The sequence below is a fragment of the Macaca nemestrina genome, chromosome 19 (assembly GCF_043159975.1).
Source record: "Macaca nemestrina isolate mMacNem1 chromosome 19, mMacNem.hap1, whole genome shotgun sequence".
Classification (NCBI taxonomy): Eukaryota; Metazoa; Chordata; class Mammalia; order Primates; family Cercopithecidae; genus Macaca; species Macaca nemestrina.
The window spans coordinates 82,255,443-82,275,722 of NC_092143.1; the positions used below are offsets into that span (position 1 = coordinate 82,255,443).

A 20,280-nucleotide genomic window follows, 5' to 3' on the forward strand; every position below is an offset into this window, starting at 1 on the left:
CCCCCAAGTCCAGCACCATTCTGTCTTGGGGGTCACATCCAGCTGGGTCACTCCAATCCCCCACACTGTCGACCTCTGGGGATATAAAGAGCATGTGGAGACCAGCATGAGTGGGTGTGACCAGAGGACCAGCAGACCCTGTACTCCACATTGCCTCTGCTGGGCCGTTGGTGGGCCCAGACTCTGCTACCAGGCGTCTGACTGGCTGCAGTGTCCATTGCCTCCAGCAGACTCACCCAAGTATGCCGGGCTAGGGGAAAGCACTTTGTTTTCGTTTTTGTGTTTTGAGACAGGGGCTTGCTCTGTCGCCCAAGGTGGAGTGCAGTGCAATGATCAGAGCTCCTTGCAGCCTCCAACTCCTGGCTTCAAGCGATCCTCCCGCCTCAGCCTCCCAAAGTGCTGGAATTAAATGCATAAACCACTGCACCCAGCCGAAAGCAAGAGTTTTAAACACCCATCTAGATGGTGGTTACTGGAATCCTCTCAGCCTGAGCTCCTGAAGGCAAGGACTGAGCCCCTTACTCATGATTCTAATCTCTGCTCAGCACTCAATCTGGGAGGTGGTTCAGTGCAGCCACAGCTGCCTGGGCTGATTAGGTAGGTGAGAAGGCCTCAGGGGCTGGCTTCTGCCTATGGCATCTTCTCATAGCCACCCCTGTCCACCCACCTGGCTTTACCCACATCCTCCTGCCCATTTGGCCTCAGTTTGAATGTCTGAAGGCCCCATGCTTATGCCAGTGCCCCCAGAATGCCCTCTCTCCTCTGAGCCATCTGTTGAAATCCAAATTAGAATCTGCTTTTGGGGGGCAGAGGGAAGTTTCAGCAAATCCAAGCCGATCTCTGGCGTGTTCCCTATCTGAGGGATCTTTCCAGTGGTCGTCCAAGGCCGGTGTCAGGGTGCTCACCCCACCTCTGTTCCAGGACTCAGTCCAATCCCGTCTGCCCCCAGAGACTGCCTGGAGAGGCTCCAGCTGCTGAGCTCCCTTGCCTGCTCAGCAACTCACTTCCAGCATTTCTCCTCTCTCCTACATCCTCGATCTCTTCCTCTCTACTGGAGTCTTTCCATCAGCTTAAACATGCTGTTATTTCTCCATCTTAAAAAACAAAACAAAACCCTCACTAGAACCCACACTCCTCCAGCTACAGCCCCCCTGCATCTCCCTCCATCTGCTCCTATTGCAGCACATACCTCAAGTCATCTATACCCAGTCTCTAGTTCCTTCTTCCCCGTTCTCTCAAATCCACTCCAATTAGCCTTCTGTTCCTGGCTCTCCATCCAAATTGATCTGATCAAGGTCACCAATGACCAGCAATGACCTTCATATCGATCAGCACCCGATACAGTTAATCACTACATCTTGAAAGCCAGGCGCGGTGGCTCACACCTGTAATCCCAGCACTTTGGAAGGCTGAGGTGGGCGGATAACCTGAGGTCGGGAGTTCGAGACCAGCCTGACAAACGTGGAGAAACCCCATCTCTACTGAAAATACAAAATTAACTGGGTGTGGTGGTGCATGCCTGCAATCCCAGCTACTCGGGCGGCTGAGGTAGGAGAATCACTTGAAACTGGGAGGTGGAGGTTGTGGTGAGCCAAGATCGTGCCATTGCACTCCAGCCTGGGCAACAAGAGCGAAACTCCGTCTCAAAAAAAAAAAAAAAAAAAAAATCACTGCATCCTGGAAACATGCTGTCCACTTGGTTTTCCAAACACACTCGAGCTTAGTTCTCCTCCTACCTCGCTGGTCATCCCTATCTCCCTGACCCTTAACACTGTGATGTCCAGGACTTGTCTATGGAAACTTCTCCATTTATGTTCACTCCCTAGGTGTTCTCATCCACTCTCGTGGCTTTAAATACATTAGCTCAGACTTCTTCCGTAAACTTTAGACCAGTCTGCCAATTTCAGTGCAATTTGTGATTATCCCATTTTTGTATATTTCAGATATTTTTTCCAACCCAAGGCTTATATTTTGATTTAGTGTATGATATATGCAATCTAAGCAATTATTGTTTTTTTTCTTGTGTCAAATTTCCCCTTGCAGTTTCTAGGTTTCCATCTTGCTTTTAAGAAGTCTGTTAGCCAGGCGCGGTGGCTCACACCTGTAATCCCAGCACTTTGGGAGGCTGAGGCAGGTGGATCACGTGAGGTCAGGAGTTCAAGACCAGCCTGGCCAATATGGTGAAACCCTGTCTCTACTAAAAATACAAAAAATTTGCTGGATGTGGTGGCAGACGCCTGTAATCCCAGCTACTCGGGAGGCTGAGGCAGGAGAATCACTTGAACCCGGGTGGTGGAGGTTGCAGTGAGCTGAGACCATACCACTGTACTCCAGCCTGGTGACAGAGTGAGACTTTGCCTCAGAAAAAAAAGAAAAGAAAGAAAAGAAAGTCTCTCCTCCCAGACATGATGTGGATGTTTCCCAGATTTTCTATTAATTTTACTTACCTCTTAATTTTTTTTTTTTTTTTTTTTTTTTTTTTTTTTTTTTTTTTTGAGACTGAGTCTTGCTCTGTCGCCAGGCTGGAATGCAATGGCACAAAATCAGCTCACTGCAACCTCCGCCTCCTGGGTTCAAGTGATTCTCTTGCCTCTGCCTCCTAAGTAGCTGGGACTACAGGCGCCCACCATCACTCCTGGCTAATTTTTTGTATTTTAATAGAGATGGGGTTTCACTACGTTGGCCAGGATGGTCTGGATCTCCTGACCTCGTGATCCACCCACCTCGGCCTCCCACAATGCTGGGATTACAGGCATGAGCCACCGCACCTGGCTACATCTTAAATTTTTATTCTATGAAGTAGAGATCTAATTTGTTCACTTTTAGATGGATACACAATTATGTTATTCCAATTTATTAAGATGATTCGTCCTTTTCTACTGGATTTAAATGCTTCATTTGTCAGTGTTAGGCTCCCATTTCTTCTCGGGTATGTTTTCAGACTCTATTTTGGTCTTCCCTTGTATTGTCTCGCTCTGGGCCAGTGCCACATACTATTAAGTCTAGTAGCTATAGAGTTTGTTTTAATTTTTAGTGAGGCAAACTCCTCTCACTACCTTTTTTTTTCAAAATTGTGTTTGCTGTTCTCAGACATTTTCCTTCTGGAATGTTTCAATCAGTTATAGAAAATTGTTCTTTGGTCATCTTGAAAATAGCTCCTTGCTCTGTGTCATGAAGATTATTTATCATATGCAGCACTCTTAACCTACCAACCAAAGACAGCAATAATATTTACTCAGCACTTTCTTGGTACGAGGCGTCATGTCTTCCAGATAGATGAAGCACGTGGATCCCATTCTTCTGAAGTGCCAGCTGTTGTCATATGTGCCTCATGTATACTGTAGTAACTAATTCGATCCTTGCAACAGCACAGGGTCATTTTATTATCCCTGCTCTACAGAGGAGCAAATAAGGTCTCAGAGATTGAAGCAACTTGCCTGAGGTCACACAGCCATTCAGTGAGTAGTGGGTCTGGAATTCCTACTAGACTAATTTGTTCTAAAGCCTTTCATTGTAACTGGTAGGCAAGATAAGTATAGGGAAAAAATTCCTAATGATATCAAAACTGCCAAGTTCCATTTTAAGAAGTAGAGATAAAATAGTGTGGGACCTGAGGGAGAAAGGATTTCTTGTAGGCAAGCATGGCTTCAGAGAATGCTCCCTGAAGAAGGGAATGTTTGCACACAGCCTGACATTCTGGCAGAAGAAAGCCAGCCCATGTACAAAAAATAAAGAGCAGGGCAGCTTAGCTGGTCAAGGCCAGATGTGGAGCAACAGTAGTAAAGAGGATAGCAGAAAATAAGTTTGAGAAGATTCTTGGAGTCAGATCATGAATGACCTTAGATAGGGTTACCAGATAAAATGCAGGAAACTGAGCCAGGAGCTGTGGCTCACGCCTGTAATTTCAGCAACTTGGGACTCTGCGGTAGAAGGATCACTTGAGACCAGCAGTTTGAGACCAGCCTGGGCAACACCTCTAAAAAGATTTTTTCTTAATATAGTCAGGTGTGGTGTTGTACACTTGTAGTCCTAGCTACTTGGAAGGCTGAGGAGGGAGGATCACTTGGGCCCTGGAGGTCAAGGCTGCAGTGAGCTACGATCACACCATTGCAGTCCAACCTGGGCAACAGAGTAAGACCTGACTCTAATATATATATATATATACACACACACACACACACACACACACACAGGCAGAATATATATATAGGACGTATATATATTAGAGATATATATACACACAGAGAATATATATAGGACATATATATTCTCTACATATTTCCTGGGCTTCATGTGTGTGTATATATATGTGTATATTCATATATACATATATATACATATATATTCTCTACATATGAAGCCCCATTTGAGTTTTTAACATAACAAACAATGTTTAGCTTAAGTATAATCTGGACATATTTCATGGAACATACTTATACTTTAAAAATACAAAGATTTAAAATATATACCTCAAACTTCACATCATTATTTGAAAATTCTCAAGAGGCACTCCCTCAGAGCAACAGTATGAGCAACATGCCCTATCAGATGACAGCATCAACACCAAATTATAAATGTTCTAGCCTCATCCCTGGATCTATTTTGTGTCTCCTAACCTGATTTTTTCATTTTACTTTCTCATCTACCTGTTATCCTGTTATATTTCATATGTAGCCATAAACCACCTTAGATCCTTTTTGTAAAAAGGTTTATTTGGAATCAATCACTGGTACCCAAATAAATAAAATTAAAACCTCAAAAAAAATGAAGATTTCTTAAAGAACTAAACACAGAACTACCCTTCAATCCGGCAGTCCCACTACTACATACATATTCAAAGGGAAGAAAATTATTGTATCCAAAAGGTACCTGCACTCACATGTTTATTGCAGCACTATTCACAGTAGCATAAATATGTAATCAACCTAACTGTCCATCAACGAAGGACTGGAAAAAGAAAATGTGATATATGTGTATGTCATGGAATACTACTTAGCCATAAAAATGAATGAAGTCATATCTTCTACAGCTACATGGATGGAGCTGGAGTTCATTATCCTAATGAAATAATGCAGAAACAGAAAGTCAAATAACTCATGTTCTCACTTATCAGTGGGAGCTAAACAGTGGGTACACATGGGCATCCAGAGGGAGGGCAGTCATAGACACTGGAGATAATCAAATGCGGGAGAGTTGGGGAGAGGGGAGTTGAGGGTTGAAAAATTACCTGTTGGTACAATGTTTGCCATTTGGTGATGGGCACACCAGAATCCCAGACTTTACCATGACACAATTTGTGCTTGTAAGGAATCTCCTAAATATACATTTACATTTTCTGAAATTTAAAATTTCTTGTTTATCTTACATTCAACTTTAACTGGCTATCCTGCACTTTTATTTGCTAGATCATTTTAGCCTTAAATAAGAGGATATGAAATGAAATGAAATCCTATAATGTCATTTTAAGATATGACAAATATTTTCTATAAAGAACCTCATAGCAAATATATTTATTTATTTATTTAAGACAAGGTCTCACTCTTTTGCCCAGATTGGAGTGCAGTGGCACAATCATGGCTCCCAGGTTCAAGCAATCCTCCCACCCTCAGCCTCTCAAATAGCTGGGACTACAGGTGTGTGCCACCACACCCAGCTAATATTTTGATTTTCTGTAGAGACGAGGTCTCACTATGTTGCCCAGGCTAGTCTCAAACTCCTGGGCTCAGGCTGTCCTCTCTCCTCAGCCTCCCAAAGTGCTGGGGCTACAGGCATGAGCCTCTGCACCTGGCGTTGATAGTAAATATTTTAAGGTTTACTATTCATGAAGTCTGTGTGCAACTCAAATCTACCATTATAGGGAAAAAGCAGCTATAGACAATATACAGACAAATGGGCGTGACTGTGAAATTCGAATTTCACATAATTTTTACATGCACCAAATATTATTCTCCTTTAGATTTTTCAACTATTAAAAATATAAAAGCCATTCTGAACTCACAGGCCATTTGACAATAGTCAGCCCACCAGTACTGGCCAGTACCACCAGTGAATGTAGTTTACACGTCCTTGGTTTACATAATTTTTATGCTGGCATGGAGTAAAATAATCTAAGAGCTATGAATTCGAGCAAATTTTCCCGAGGAACTCTTAAAATAGACAGAATGTCCTGGAGTTAATTATAAAATTCCTTTTAATCTAGAAGAGTAACACTGGCATTTAATTCACCCTAAATGGAATTTAACTCATCTTTATTGAACACACTTGGCAGGTCCTGTGGAATGGGAAGATCGGGAGGATGAACCAATCAAAAAGAAATCTGATGGACCAGGTAACAAAATAAAGATAAATATGAGCGAAAATAATCAGTATCCCTTGGAATCTCATCTCCACTGAAATTGCAAAATGACCTTTTTTTTTTTTTTTTTTTTTTTTGAGATGGAGTCTCGCTCTGTCGCCGGGGCTGGAGTGCAGTGACGCGATCTCGGCTCACTGCAAGCTCCGCCTCCCGGGTTCATGCCATTCTCCTGCCTCAGCCTCCCAAGTAGCTGGGACTGCAGGCGCCACCACCATGCCCAGCTAGTTTTTTGAAGATTTTAGTAGAGACGGGGTTTCACCGTGTTGGCCAGGATGGTCTCGATCTCCTGACCTCGTGATCCGCCCGCCTCGGCCTCCCAAAGTGCTGGGATTGCAGGCTTGAGCCACTGCGCCCGGCCACAAAATGACTCTTAAAAGTAGGTCTGGACTTTACGCAGTTGGATAAAATGTTCAATTAGTTTCAGTTTGTAAATTCCTTTATGCCAGCATCTATGAAAGAGGCTTTTAGGGAGCAAATTCTTAATGTCCCATGGAAGCTGTCAGAAACGAAAAGTACTGGCAATTATTTTTTAAAAACACAGAAAGGAGGAGGTAACTGAGAGGTGAGTAGGACTGGGGAGATTAGAGGCACACCGGAGGGTCAGGGTCAAACTCTTCATTTGAGGAGAACCAGGCTCAGTGAGTTGGCGACTCGTTCTGGATTCCACAGGTAAGAGTCAGGGAGAGAACCCTTGTCTTCTAACTCCCGATCCAGCCACGGTGCCACCTGGCTCCTGATAGTGTGTGATTTGGAGGAAGGTATCTTTATGCAGGAAGAAAAAAAGGCAAAAGCCTCCAAATGAAATGAACTCGATGCTCTCTAGCCCTTTCTAGTCATGCCATTTCTTCGTCTGCTTTGGAGTGCTGTGCAGTTGTCTATCAGCAGACCAGGCGTCAGGCTCTTTGTGTCCCCACACAAATGCTTCCAAGCCTGCCCTCTGCTGGCACGAACGGAGACTTACTGAAGGCCACCTAATGCCCTCCGCTGTGCCAGTCCTCAAACCCAGACTTCCAGTTCTAGGTAATTGGACACTTATTGCTGCAAAGCCTCACACCGTAACAGCAGCCAACACTTCAGATCACGTGTCTTGTTTCTCAGGCACTTTTTTGAGAGTTTGGAGTATATTAACTAGTTTATCCCTCTCAAAACAGGGAACTGAGGCAGAGAGAGATTAACCAGCTTAATCTCTTAGTTGTATTAACCAACCCTATGTAACTACCAAAGCGTGGAATTGGGATTTGAACCCAAGGAGTCTGAATCCAGAGTGTGTGCTCTTAACCACTGGTGTCCTCCTGCCCCTGTAGTTAAACTCGAGTCCTCACTTTCCCTGTTGGTGAGTCATCACCCAGGTTCACAAAGCACACGTCACTCACGTCCCCAGTGCAGCGGCTGCAGCCTTACCATCAGGCCTACCATAGCAAAACCATGCGGTAATAACGTTCATCTTCATCCTTTCTAAGAAAACAATTGTGAAAACAAGAAAAATACGTGTTGAAAATATAAGGAGCTGCTCAAGTTCATTGATGGGTGTAACTCCCAGCCTTTCATCCTCCAGAGCCAAGCTTCCCCTTTGTGTCTACACAGAGCAGCTAGAGGCTCGATCCGAACAAGTGTGAGAAATACATACCTTTGTGTCTACACAGAGCAGCTAGAGGCTCGATCCGAACGAGTGTGAGAAATACATACCTTTGTGTCTACACAGAGCAGCTAGAGGCTCGATCCGAACGAGTGTGAGAAATACATACCTTTGTGTCTACACAGAGCAGCTAGAGGCTCGATCCGAACGAGTGTGAGAAATACATACCTTTGTGTCTACACAGAGCAGCTAGAGGCTCGATCCGAACGAGTGTGAGAAATACATACCTTTGTGTCTACACAGAGCAGCTAGAGACTCGATCCGAACGAGTGTGAGAAATACATACCTTGCTTGAGATTTTGTAGAGGATGTGCGGAGGGGTGGAGAGGGAAACGTCGGTGCTCGTGGCATCTCCTCTTCAGTGGCCACAGCGACTCGCTTCATTCAGCTTCAAGCAGCGGCCGTTCTCTTCCTGTGCCTCCTTGTCAGCAAAAGATACCCTCTCCTTTCCTTGCTTCCTAAACATACCTCATGGAAGACTGTTAGGTGTGACACAGTTTCAAGGAGGTTTAGGCGTCGCCAAGATAATGACAGCACAGGCGGGAAACATTCTCACACAGAATATCAGATGTCACTATATGCAGATATTGTGTAAGGAAGCTAGAGAAAATGTCATGAAGAAAATCAGAAAGAAGAGAAAATATAGTTGCTATTCAGTAACTGGAAGCGGACCATCATAAAGCTCTTCATCCTCGTCGTCTTGCCCTCGAGTGGGCTGAGGAGGAGGAGGAAGGAGAGGGGTTGGTTTTGCTGTCTCGGGTGGCAGACGCAGAAAAGGTGGAGGAGAGAAGGTGGAAGGGGAAGCGGGAGACGCAGGCACGTTTGGTGTAATTTTACTGAAAACAATCCACGCAAAACAAACCCATGTTGTTCAGGGTCAGCTCATAGGGAGCTGCTCTGCCTGCTATTTCCACTAAAGATTACAAGTTCTATCCTGATGTGGTCTGCCACTGCATGTGTGCAAAGCCCCACGAGAGCTTCCTGCATGGCAGCTCTCCTCTGTGCGTGATGAGTATCTGAGTCACATGCCTTTTAGATGCACAGGGCAAGAGCCAGGTCCAATTTTTGGTAAAACATCGCTGTTCTGCACAAAAGCAAAATCAATGGTATTTTGTTCCTTTAGCATCTTGTTGCTTTTCTTTCTCCTAGACAATATCATCAAGAGGATATTTAATATTTTGAAATTTACCTGGGTCCTATTTCTGGCAACAGTGGACAGTTTCACCACTTGGCTTAACTCCATTTCAAGGGAGCATATTGATATATCTACAGTTCTGAGAATTGAGCGATGCATGCTGACCAGAGAAATTAAGAAGGTAATACTGCTAGTGCAATTCTTTTTGCTCCTTCCCACATTAAGAAGACATTAAAAGTCAATGTCCAAAACTCCAGGTAGGATAAGACAAAACCCTTTCTTTCCAGGCAGTTGTTGCATAACCCCCTTGCTTTTCTGTATATTTAAATCTATTCCACACTAAGAATTAAAATAATTAAATGTGCTTGCACGTGCACCACATACACGCGTGCACACACACACACACACACACATACATCACAGAAGGGCAACTTTATTCATCCTATCCCTCCCCTCACCACAGTTTGCAGGTGTACAGACATTGCCTTGTTCTGTATCCGTATAGTTAATAAATAATTATAGTTTTAGTCTGGAAAGTGTAGAAAGTGGTGTTTTTTTTTCTCCCTCCTGAACACTGAAGTCTGGAAAGTTTGATCTGAAACTTTTTTATAAGAAAACATAGGACATACGCAGAACAACAAAATATATGGTTTAAAGATTGTATTTAAAAATAATAGTTCATTTCTTGAAAAGTTACTATGATTTAGCAAAATTATCTACCTATAAGAAGACACTTACTTAGATCTACCTAGTAATGTTGGAAACCACTTATGAAATGAGTCGACGTCAATCCCCACTTGCCTAGCATGGTCCTAATCCTTATCCAGGCATGCTTGGGTATGAAAAGCTGTCTGCGCTGAGAAATGCGGGGTGGCTGTACAGGCAGGCGCCTCCATAGGAACGGTGGCAATGTCTCGTTCTCCTCAGGGCAACGTTCCGACTCGGGAGAGCATCCACATGTACTATCAGAACCACATCATGAACCTTTCCAGAGAGTCGGGACTGGACACCATTGACGAGCGACCCGGAGCTGCTTCAGGTGCACAGACAGCCCACAGGATGGATAGTTTAGAGTCACATGACAGTATCTCCAGGTATTTCACTTTCTAACAATGGGTTTACTTTTGACAAAGGTAAATGAGGTGAATGTCATCAAATATAAGAAATGAATGTGTGAGGTGAAAGTTAATCAAAACCATGCATGGACCCCCACCCTCTTCCAGCTGTCACCATCTGTACAACAACTAGAAGGAACATTGTCCTTGCCTAGAAGGAACCAGATAAAAGCTGGTATCAGTAAGACACGATTAGCTATATCTGTATGACCCAAAGGCACAGTATAGAGATTTCCAAGCTGGAGGCAAGGAAGAATGATCCCTCCCAACCCCAGAGTCACTGTCTGTGTCAAGGGTTACATCTTCATTGCCTTTCAAGCTATAGCCGATGCACAAAGCGTCTTCTGCATTAGGGTCTCTACTTCTGTTGCTATCTTTGATCTTTCCCTTCAGAATTGTTACCTTAAGGTTTGTAATAAAAATTCCCAAAAAGTATTCTGTTAGCTTCTATCTTCTCTGAGTTTACTATCGTATGCATTGTTTCACAACAGGATTATCAAATGACACAGTACTAATGGATTCGCCAGGGGCCAGCACTAAGCACTGTACCTGGGTTACCTCAATTTATCCTCTAAGACCCTGCGAGATGCATGCTATTATTATCCCTGTTTTGCAAAGACAGAATTCAGTGACAGAGAGATTAAGAAACATACCCAAAGTCACACAGCTAGGATGTACATAAAAGCGGACCCATAATCCAAAATCATGTGGTTTAGCTCAGAACCCAAGCTCTCAACCACCCTAGTGTGCCGTCTCTCATTGTCTCTTCTTGCACCACAGGCCAGCTTACTGCCTGTCCCAGAAGAGCCTCAGAATTCTTTGCATCGCAGTGTTCTAGGTAGCTGGTGACAATTGTACAGAGCTAGATTCTAAGTGAAAGCAGAAGTCCCTGTCTTAGGAGGTAAAATTGCCTTGTTTAGGGTGAAGAACTAGAACGAGTGAATTACACCTTATAGCCACCTTCACAGGTAAAGAATTGTATCACCGAGAACATTCATGTTTTACTTTTTTCATGAAACTTGTGGAGTATCAGCTATTCTGTGCCAAGCCCTGGGCGATTCTGGGAGAGGCATATAAAGATAAGAGTAGTCCCCTAAATGGTTTAGCCTAGGAAGAACTGAGATAAGGCCATTACCTCCTTAAATGCTGCCCTGGGGAGGACAGTAGAGATTGGTGTCTCTGACTGCTGGTCAGAAACTCCTGGATGGCTTTAGAGTCACACTTTATAGCAAGGCACTAATGACCTGGAAAAGTATTTGTCCTTCACAATTGCTGGATGTATTTCCAGATGAAATAGAAGGGAGCTGAGACCATTTTATTGATACCAAACCCAAAATAGACAACTGGACATTGGACTGAGTGAGGAGATATGGGTAAAAAAAAAAAAAAAAAAAGTTTTACTCTAAAGTGCTGTTTAACTGTTGCTGCATTCCTGTATTTGAGCCTCTCTAATTATGCCTATTATTTTGCTACCCAATAATTATTATTGATGCAGGTCCATATTTATTGGTATGAAAAGATCTTTGTGAGATATATACACAATAAAATATATACATATATTTTGTAAAAATCCAAGTTTTAAAATAAGATGTATGCTAAGCCTAATTTAAAATATATGCATTCATGCCTAGATTGATTTAGAAGTCATATTTGTGCAAATAACACTGTGCATGGATATATCCCTGCCTGCCCCCCTAAAATAGGTATTGATTCTTTTAAAATCTTTTGAGGGATAATAAAAGAGACTATATTTTTCTTTTAATTTGTTAATAATCTTTGCTTATTTATGAGTTTCAAAGACAGACATTTCATCTATTGTATATTTTTGTGGAAAGAAGAAACGTTTAGGACAGAAACTCTTTATGATTTCAAGGTCAAACATTTATTTCGTAATTGAGATTCAGTTTAAAGCTTTAATTCATAGAATAAAATAATTGATTATTAGAAAACTATGTCATCGTAAAACTTTATTTTTCAGTTTCTTTCTACCCAAGAATATGCATATTTCTCAATTATTAATTTCTGAAACCATTAGTAATATCAAAAGTTACAAAGAGAACTTTTAATATCATGTTCTTCCACTGGTGAGTGTTACCAGAGTCTCATTGTGTCTTCCTGGAAACCTCCCACAATCAACATTTTGAAAGGGGAGCTTCTGTCGTCTTCTTTGACAGATTCCATTCAGACAAAAGTCATTCTTTAGTTTGAATTTTATTTTTATTTTTTGAAAACTATTAGAACTGTTCTACTTAGAAGCTTCCAGAAGTATTAAATTCATTCTTATTGCAACAATCAATTGATCGTTGTATTTAAACTGAATCATTCTCTCTTTAATTTAATTCAATGGACTTAATTCATTTTAATGATAAAACTTAAAATCCATGTCTAGCCCCAGGTTACCTAAGTTCTTAAGTAGTCCAGCTAGGTCCTCCCTTAATCCTACAGGGACCCTGCATGGGCAGGTCTGTGACAGCCTACAGGTTTGTGCAGCAGGGTGGGTGGGGAGCCAAGATTTGTCCAAAGGTAGTGAGCACTCGAGATGCTGACTGGTGCTGCTTCCTAGTTACAGGGTGAACAAAGGGATATTGGGTATCTAAACATTTCTAAATCTACCCACTGTAGGAACTATTCATGATCAAACAACTGTTTTTCGAAAAACAAGAGCATGATAGGGTGAAAGAAATGCTGAGATTCTCTACACGTACATGTCCCAAATGATGTTTCTTTGATTTGTTCATTTATTTTTGTGTAACATTCACACGCATCCCACTGCTCTCAGCTTTGGACTGTACTGCTCTGTATATATCCAGTATGGACTGGGTCTGATCCAAACTATGTCTTTATTACTTTTAAATTCTAAAATAAAAGGTTCAGACAGCTCTAGGGAACTTAACCGAAAGTCATGATCATATTCAACTGGAATCGTTCCCTCCCGCGCAGTGAAGAATACAATCATATACATGCGTAGCATTGACTTTGAATACTGCACCTTTGCATCTTTCTTCAAGAAAATATGCTGCCCCATCATGTGATTTGTAAAATTTTTCAAATGCCTTATTTTAACCTCCCTTCTAGGTTCATTTTGTAATACACAGAGATTTTTTTGTTACCTGAATCTCCAAATGTGGCAAGTGAAATGGGTAACGAATAGAATAGCCTTTCTTCATTAATTTGTGATGACTCTAACAGTAATTGGTGACATTTTTAATGAACCTCTTTTGAAATTTCATGAAGTAGTCTCCCACAGGGAAAAATCATACAAAGATAAAAATTTTTTTCACACCATCTCAAGGATTTTATAGACCTCCTGAGTATCACACGTGAGCCTGGTTTGAAAACAGATGCTCTAGAACCAAACTCTGAATCAGTGGCCTCAGAGAATATTCAGAGGTGAATTGAAAATAAATTTTTCATAAAGTAAACATAGGTGAATCCCATCTTTATGACATTTAACTGCGTAACAAGGGACAATATGTCCCATTAAGAAATTAAATATTATAAATCACAATTAAGCAGGAAAAACAACTGGTTAAAATAAAATCAAGTAACTGCCTTTAAATCTGACCTAAGGTTGCAAATAGGAAACCACACTCTTGATAAAAAATTGTGAGTTAGGAGATATTTAAATCCATCGATTGCTTTTTGACAAAGACTGTCAAAATATCCCCCCCCCCCAATTTTAAAATGGTCAGTCAGTAAATACAATAACTAGTAGGAAAGCAGCACCTTTAGAATTAGGTTTTAATGTATTTTTATTTTGTTTCTCAACCTAAAGAAAGGGGAGACAGAATAGGGCCGATCTTGTTGCCAGTAAAGGATTTACCACAGTTGCCCTTTTCTGCAGTGAGCCATATTTCTAGGCTTTAGAAACTTTCAAATTTCCAAATAATCATTTGTCTACACTGTAGTCTCCAGGAAGCCACGCTGATTGCTGGAAAGGTAGTAACCCTCCCTAGAAGAGGTTCTGCGGGGGAAGTCACTGGGAAGGGTCTGGTGGCCAGGAGGCTGCCACTCCCAGTGAGGTTACGCTCACCCAGTGTGGCCAGCGCCCTTCGTGGCCCCTGCTCCGAGGCCAGTGGCATGAATTTTACCTTTAAGCAGACAGTAGACGGAGTCTGGGTGGGATCCTAACAGGTGGATTTGTAGTCTCTTTGACTTAGAGAAGAGTCACGGTTTCTTTCAAATTCAGATGTAAAATGGCAAACATTTTTTAATGGTTGCTTTATGTAATCAGATAACATCTACTTTCCTAGAAAATATATTAGCTTAAATTGCTACAGAAAACGTTGGTTAACGTTCTGAGGGGCATTCCCAGGTAGGAGGTGGTTAATATTTTAAATATGTCCTCTGAGGGGTTGCCATGTGTTCCTGGGGTGCTCGCAGCGGGGGGCCCATCAGGCAGGTGATGGCAGCCATCCCCTTGGGCCTGCTGTCTGGGCCTATTTTTATACATTTCCTCCCCTTCCTATTCTCTTTTAAACTGTCCTGGATTGGGTGACGTATTAGTTGTCCTACAGGGAACCCAACTGTGTGGGATTTTGTAGGTTCTGAGAACTCCATCCAAGAGTTAACAAGATAAACAGGGCTTTTGAATTAGAACCATCAGTTCCCGTGAAGAAAACCTGAGCAAAGCTGCAGGAGACTGCACAGGCTATGGGGTTACATCTCTGTAAATATTAAATGAAATACAGAAGTGCAAAGTCCCCTCATCCAGAAACATAAAATTGGGGCCCCAGAAAGGGGCACTGATTCGTCTAAAACCCAACATCCAGTTAATGTCAGCATCCTAGTCCTCACTGTGTTCATCCAATGCTGTTCTATTTATCTTGTCATTGTCTCCTCATTTTATCCAGGACATGGTGACATGGTGACATCTAAAGGAGTTGGGGCAAAACAAAACAAAACAAAGCAAAACCAGCCTCCATGTCCTTATTAGAGAGTATTTTTGTTGCTCACAGGCTTATCGCCCTCACTGCCTGCCCCTGTCTTGGCCACGTAGCTGTGACATGCACAGCAGCATGGCCAGCCCCACTGAAGCAGTTATGGCTTGTGCTCCAGCACATGGGACCTGAAAAACTCTTTTAACAGGTTCCATGAGTGAGTAACTCAAATTCGCTCCTCCCAGGCCTGCAGTGGTCACTGCATCCTGAACATCTTCCATCCTGCCTCAGGATCCTTGACTGACAGTGTATGGCTGTGCAGGCCAGGCACCTAGTACTCTCCTAGTGAGTTCACTTGATGACAGTATTCAGCCTACCACATTCAGCCTGGAAATCAGGCATCCTGTATCTCTAAGGGTCTGTTTCTGTTCCCTGGGTCAGCCAGCCCATGAGCACTCAAGTTGGAAGATAAGTATTCCGGTTGCTTTCTATAGAGGATCTTTGGGCTATCTGTCCCTCTTTGGGGTTGAACCATGTGTGGGAACTGAAACGATGCCTGTGTCACACCTCTGTGTGCTTCCTCTCATGAGCATCCTCACCCAGCAGCATCCTAGGCCTGGATCTGCCATCCTCCTTCGCCAGTCACTGCTCCATTGGGTACCAGGAGATGAGGATTTTAGGCAGTGGGTTCTCTCCATCATGGCATCCACCAAGCCCTAAAACATGATCCAGAAGAAAAATTAGGCAAAATGAAAAGTTAACAGACAAAATGACCCTGCCATTGCTCAAGTTCCTTTGTTCTTTCCTTTACAGCCTTTTATTTTATTTCTGATGTTGGTTTATATCCACTGCATATTAAACCAGCATCCCAACTACACGCAGAGCATCTCATTTGGCTTAACTGAATATCACTCCAAAACGGGGGTGCAAAATTCAGTTTGTTGTCATTCCTGAGTTTCCCCTCTCTAATTCTGGAGACTGTGTTTTAGAAAGAAAAAAAAAGATTGAAATATTTTATGTAAATTCTACATGAGCAGTTATTTCTTTTTAAGCAAATTGGTTAATAAATGCTCTTAACTCAGGACTGCAAGCTCCAAATAAAGCGTATTTTCTTTCATTTAAAAAAACCCTCTGTTATGAAGTTATAATTACATACATTATACTTTGTGAGAAAAATATTGGGACTCGTCATTTCTTAGTCCCACCCAGAGATTCCGTTTTGTAACGTGTCACTAGCCAATATGTTTTTTAAAATCCAGTGCTCGTGTGTTTCAAGGTTGTGCACACAGGTCCTTCCCCGCGCCCGAGCCCCGCTGCGGCGGCCTTCCTTGTCGGTGGTGTTGGTGTCATGTGTGGTTCGCTGCATGGCAGTGTGTTGGTCAGTCGATCCGTGTATAACCTGATGTGTACAACTTGGTGTTTTAACACTGTGTTTCTGTAACTGTTTGCGCTGCTAGCTGCTACACTGAAGCAACCATGCTGTTCTCAAGGCAGTCCACCCTTGATGATTTAGATGGACAAGAAATTCCTAAAACAAGTGAGCGTGCTCGGCCTAGGCTCCGTAAAATGCTCAGCATGGATATGTCCTCCTCATCAGCTGACAGTGGCAGTTTAGCATCAAGGTGCTTAACTTGTGCATGCTTTGTTCTGTCATTTTAATCACCTCTTCCCCCCTTTATGTCATTGCAAATACAAGTTCTTGTGACGTATGTTTTTATTTCATTTTTATTTTAAGAATCTGCATGACTGACAGAAGCATAACCACTGCCCTCTCTGAGATGTAATTGTTCTCAGGACAGCATTATATTAAACTAACCGCTCTTTAGTTTTTGTCTGTTAGGAGTTTCTTTAAAAATCCGTATCACAAACATTCTCCTCCATGTTTTCAGTATTTCACACTTTCCATTTTCAGAGACATACGCATGTTTCCTCCATAACTTAGAGTTTCTGTGGGCACTGCTCAAAGGGGGAACTCTGTTTGCGAAGGTAGAAAACTTCTTCTCATCATTTAACCAAAAGATGCATGCAGTAGGAAGAAAACTAAAAATCTGTCGTAGGTAGTCATTTTCAGTGAATATTGAATAAGTCTGCATGTTATTTGCCTAATTGACATAAAAGTCAGAATATAGTTTACCGTTGGTTTTTAAAAAGAATATTATGCAGCAGAGTGCATCACCTTTGTAGCCTGTAACTTTTATTTTGGGGAAAAAAATTACTGTGGCTTAAGTTCTCTGAAATCCTACCCTAAAACAGTATTCATTTAGAAATAAAATTATTTGCATACAACCCGAAAACTCTTTTTGAATTGCCTTAGGATGGTCGGGGGAGACACTGAACTCAGCAGCTACACTGTGCTTCTCCTAACATGAAAACAGCCCAATCCAAAACAAGTTACATTTTGACTGCTCACGGTGGCAAGTCAGAGGGCATCTTCTTTTCTCTGGCAGCTGTATATCTCCGTGCAGCCCTGCAGTACGCTGGCACTGGCATTGATGGGAGTGCCTTGGCCATTTGACAGAGTCCTCTGGCAGGCATGTGCCTGCCATGCCAGTCCATTTTCTTGACCTCTGAAGGTACTCTCCGCCCCTTGGTGCCACAGGAGATCCAAACCAAAGCGAGCATGATTAGGATTGATGACGGTCTTAATAGCCGTGAGACCTGGTGTGGGGTTGGCTCCAGTAGTCTGGAAGTTGCCTGGGCAATGGGTCAATGGCATGGCCTTCCTAGGAGGTATATCTAATTGAGGTAAGTCTTAGCAAAAATCGGGTTTGGCCTGGCATTTCAGCAGCCCCTCCATGATGTGCGCACTCAAGGACACAGCCCTGGGGATTCTGAACACCTGAGCGGGCATCAAAAGCTCAGGCCCATCTGGTTCTTCAGTCACAGGATGCCGTGAACGGCTGTGCCAAGGTTCATCCATTCGTTCACTCATCCATATGTCCATACTGGTGTCTGTGACAAGAAACATGGGTGCAGTCTATGCATTTGAGAATCTCAGTGTTTATGGAACCCAGGTGGTCACACATGCCATTCAGATAAGAGTACATATTTCAGAGTCTAACACATCCTCCCACATCCAAGACAGATTCCCAGTCTCCAGGTGGATTTTGCCCCTCTCCCCTCCATGGCTGGATGTGTCTGAGGCAGAGCAAGCCATGAATGTCACTGGCTGCCCTCTTGTCATTGGCCAACCTTGTCTGCATGGATCTGACAGGGAAAGTTAAAAGAATATAGGAACAATGGCCGGGCACGGTGGCTCAAGCCTGTAATCCCAGCACTTTGGGAGGCCGAGACGGGTGGATCACGAGGTCAGGAGATCGAGACCATCCTGGCTAACACGGTGAAACCCCGTCTCTACTAAAAAATACAAAAAAAACTAGCCGGGCGAGGTGGCGGGCGCCTGTAGTCCCAGCTACTCGGGAGGCTGAGGCAGGAGAATGGCGTAAACCCAGGAGGCGGAGCTTGCAGTGAGCTGAGATCCGGCCACTGCACTCCAGCCTGGGTGACACAGCGAGACTCCATCTCAAAAAAAAAAAAAAAAAAAAAAGAATATAGGAACAAAAGAAGGAGACAAAGGATACGAGAAAAAAGAACAGAACGCCAAAGGCAGGAAGTGAGGATGAGAGTAGAGAAGCTTCTGGAAAAGGAGCGCTCAAAGAGGAACTGGTAGGAGAAGATAAGTAAAGTAGTCGGGAGGAAAGAACAGAAGCGCACCCTGGGGTGGAGTGGGCAGCTGGAAGGGAGAAGGGCCAAGGAGACCTCGCGTGGGGAGAGAGTGGCTGGAGTCCCGTGTGGAAGGGGAGGCCCTGGGCACAGTGCAGGGAGCTGGGACGAGGGTGGCGATTCCATAGACGGGATGCACAGAAATGCAAAAAAGGCAAAGGATGGAAAAGCAGGAAGAATAAACATGACAGAAGGCTGGCATGTTTTATCAAGCACAGAGCTGTCCAGTGTAGCCAATGTTTAATCATTCCCATTCCCCCCTCATGGTCTAGGTGAGTCTGTTGTGCAGGATGCAGGGTAGAATAGCTATTTGCTAAGACTTAGCTCTTGGTCAAAACCTTCAGAGCTTCTCCCCTGCAGGGATGCCCCCGCCTTGAAGCAGACAGAGCAGTGGGTAAACTGTACTTTGCTGATATGGAAACAGACTCTGGAATCCGAGGCTGTGAATCTGGATACTCTACACTTGTTACGGGGGCGGGTTCTGCTCTTTGAGAGCCATGTGACTGGCTCTGGTTCTAAACTGTGTGTGTGCACTGTCAACATTTGCATTGGAGAGGCTGCTGTTTGCAGTGTCTGCAGAACAGGAGTGATTATACCGAAAGAACAAAGCAGATGGAATGCAGGGGGAAAAAATGGGGCATTTCCTTAGGAGTTCTGATGAGGTCTCTCAGGAATGGGAAAGAGCCCCAGGAGTGTGGATGCTAAGACAGGGGCTCTGTGCCCACCCTTTCTCCCAACAGCGAGCCCACGCAGTGCACCATGCTGTACTCACGCCAGGGGACCACTGAGACCATTGAGGAGGTGGAGGCTGAGCAGGAGGAGGAGGCAGGGAGCACGGTGCCTGAGCCCAGGGAGGCCAAGGAGTACGAGGCTGCCGGGTACGATGTGGGAGCCGTGGGTGCTGAGGAGGCCAGCCTCACCCCAGAGGAAGAGCTGACACAGTTCTCCACCTTGGACGGGGACGTGGAGGCCCCACCCTCCTACAGCAAGGCTGTGAGCTTCGAGCATCTGTCCTTCGGCTCGCAGGACGACTCTGCAGGCAAGAACCACATGGCCGTCAGCCCGGACGACAGCCGCACCGACAAGCTGGGGTCCAGCATCTTACCTCCCCTGACGCATGAGCTGACGGCCAGCGAGCTGCTGCTGAACAAGTAAGGGTCCAGCGAGCAGGTCAGACACGTATCGTGAATCGCCACTTAAATATATGCCCTCATTCTGTATACAGAAAAATTCATATACAGAAAAAAGTTCACCTAGATACTGAGAGGAGACAGACAATTCCAAGACTCTTTGCATTGCAAGTACAAAGCAAACTCCATGACTGGTTCTAGAACCAGCAAAACCCAGAGCCTTGTGTTGACATTTCTTTCTATCATAAAGTCTGATATTAGGTTGTCTCTGAAGGAAAAATGGGGACATAGGAAGTGGGGGACACA

The 20,280-nt window shown here is 43.7% G+C and overlaps 1 protein-coding gene across 16 annotated transcripts in view; it reads left to right on the forward strand.

Annotated features, from left to right (window-relative positions):
- The window catches only part of LOC105478913 (piezo type mechanosensitive ion channel component 2), a 475,658-nt gene that overhangs the window by 421,965 nt on the left and 33,413 nt on the right, over positions 1-20,280 (forward strand). For 14 of the 16 annotated variants that reach the window (XR_985592.3, XR_011617161.1, XM_011736634.2 and 11 more), the window contains 4 exons: positions 6,269-6,328; positions 9,141-9,307; positions 10,054-10,220; positions 19,585-19,995. Coding sequence is in view for 14 of the 16 variants with exons in the window: in XM_011736634.2 (XP_011734936.1) it covers positions 6,269-6,328; positions 9,141-9,307; positions 10,054-10,220; positions 19,585-19,995 (805 nt within the window). In the remaining 2 variants the exon portion in view is untranslated. Of the gene's footprint in view, positions 1-6,268; positions 6,329-9,140; positions 9,308-10,053; positions 10,221-16,578; positions 16,744-19,584; positions 19,996-20,280 lie in introns of all 16 variants that reach the window. The other 2 variants (XM_071085708.1, XM_071085706.1) reach the window with 2 other exon arrangements.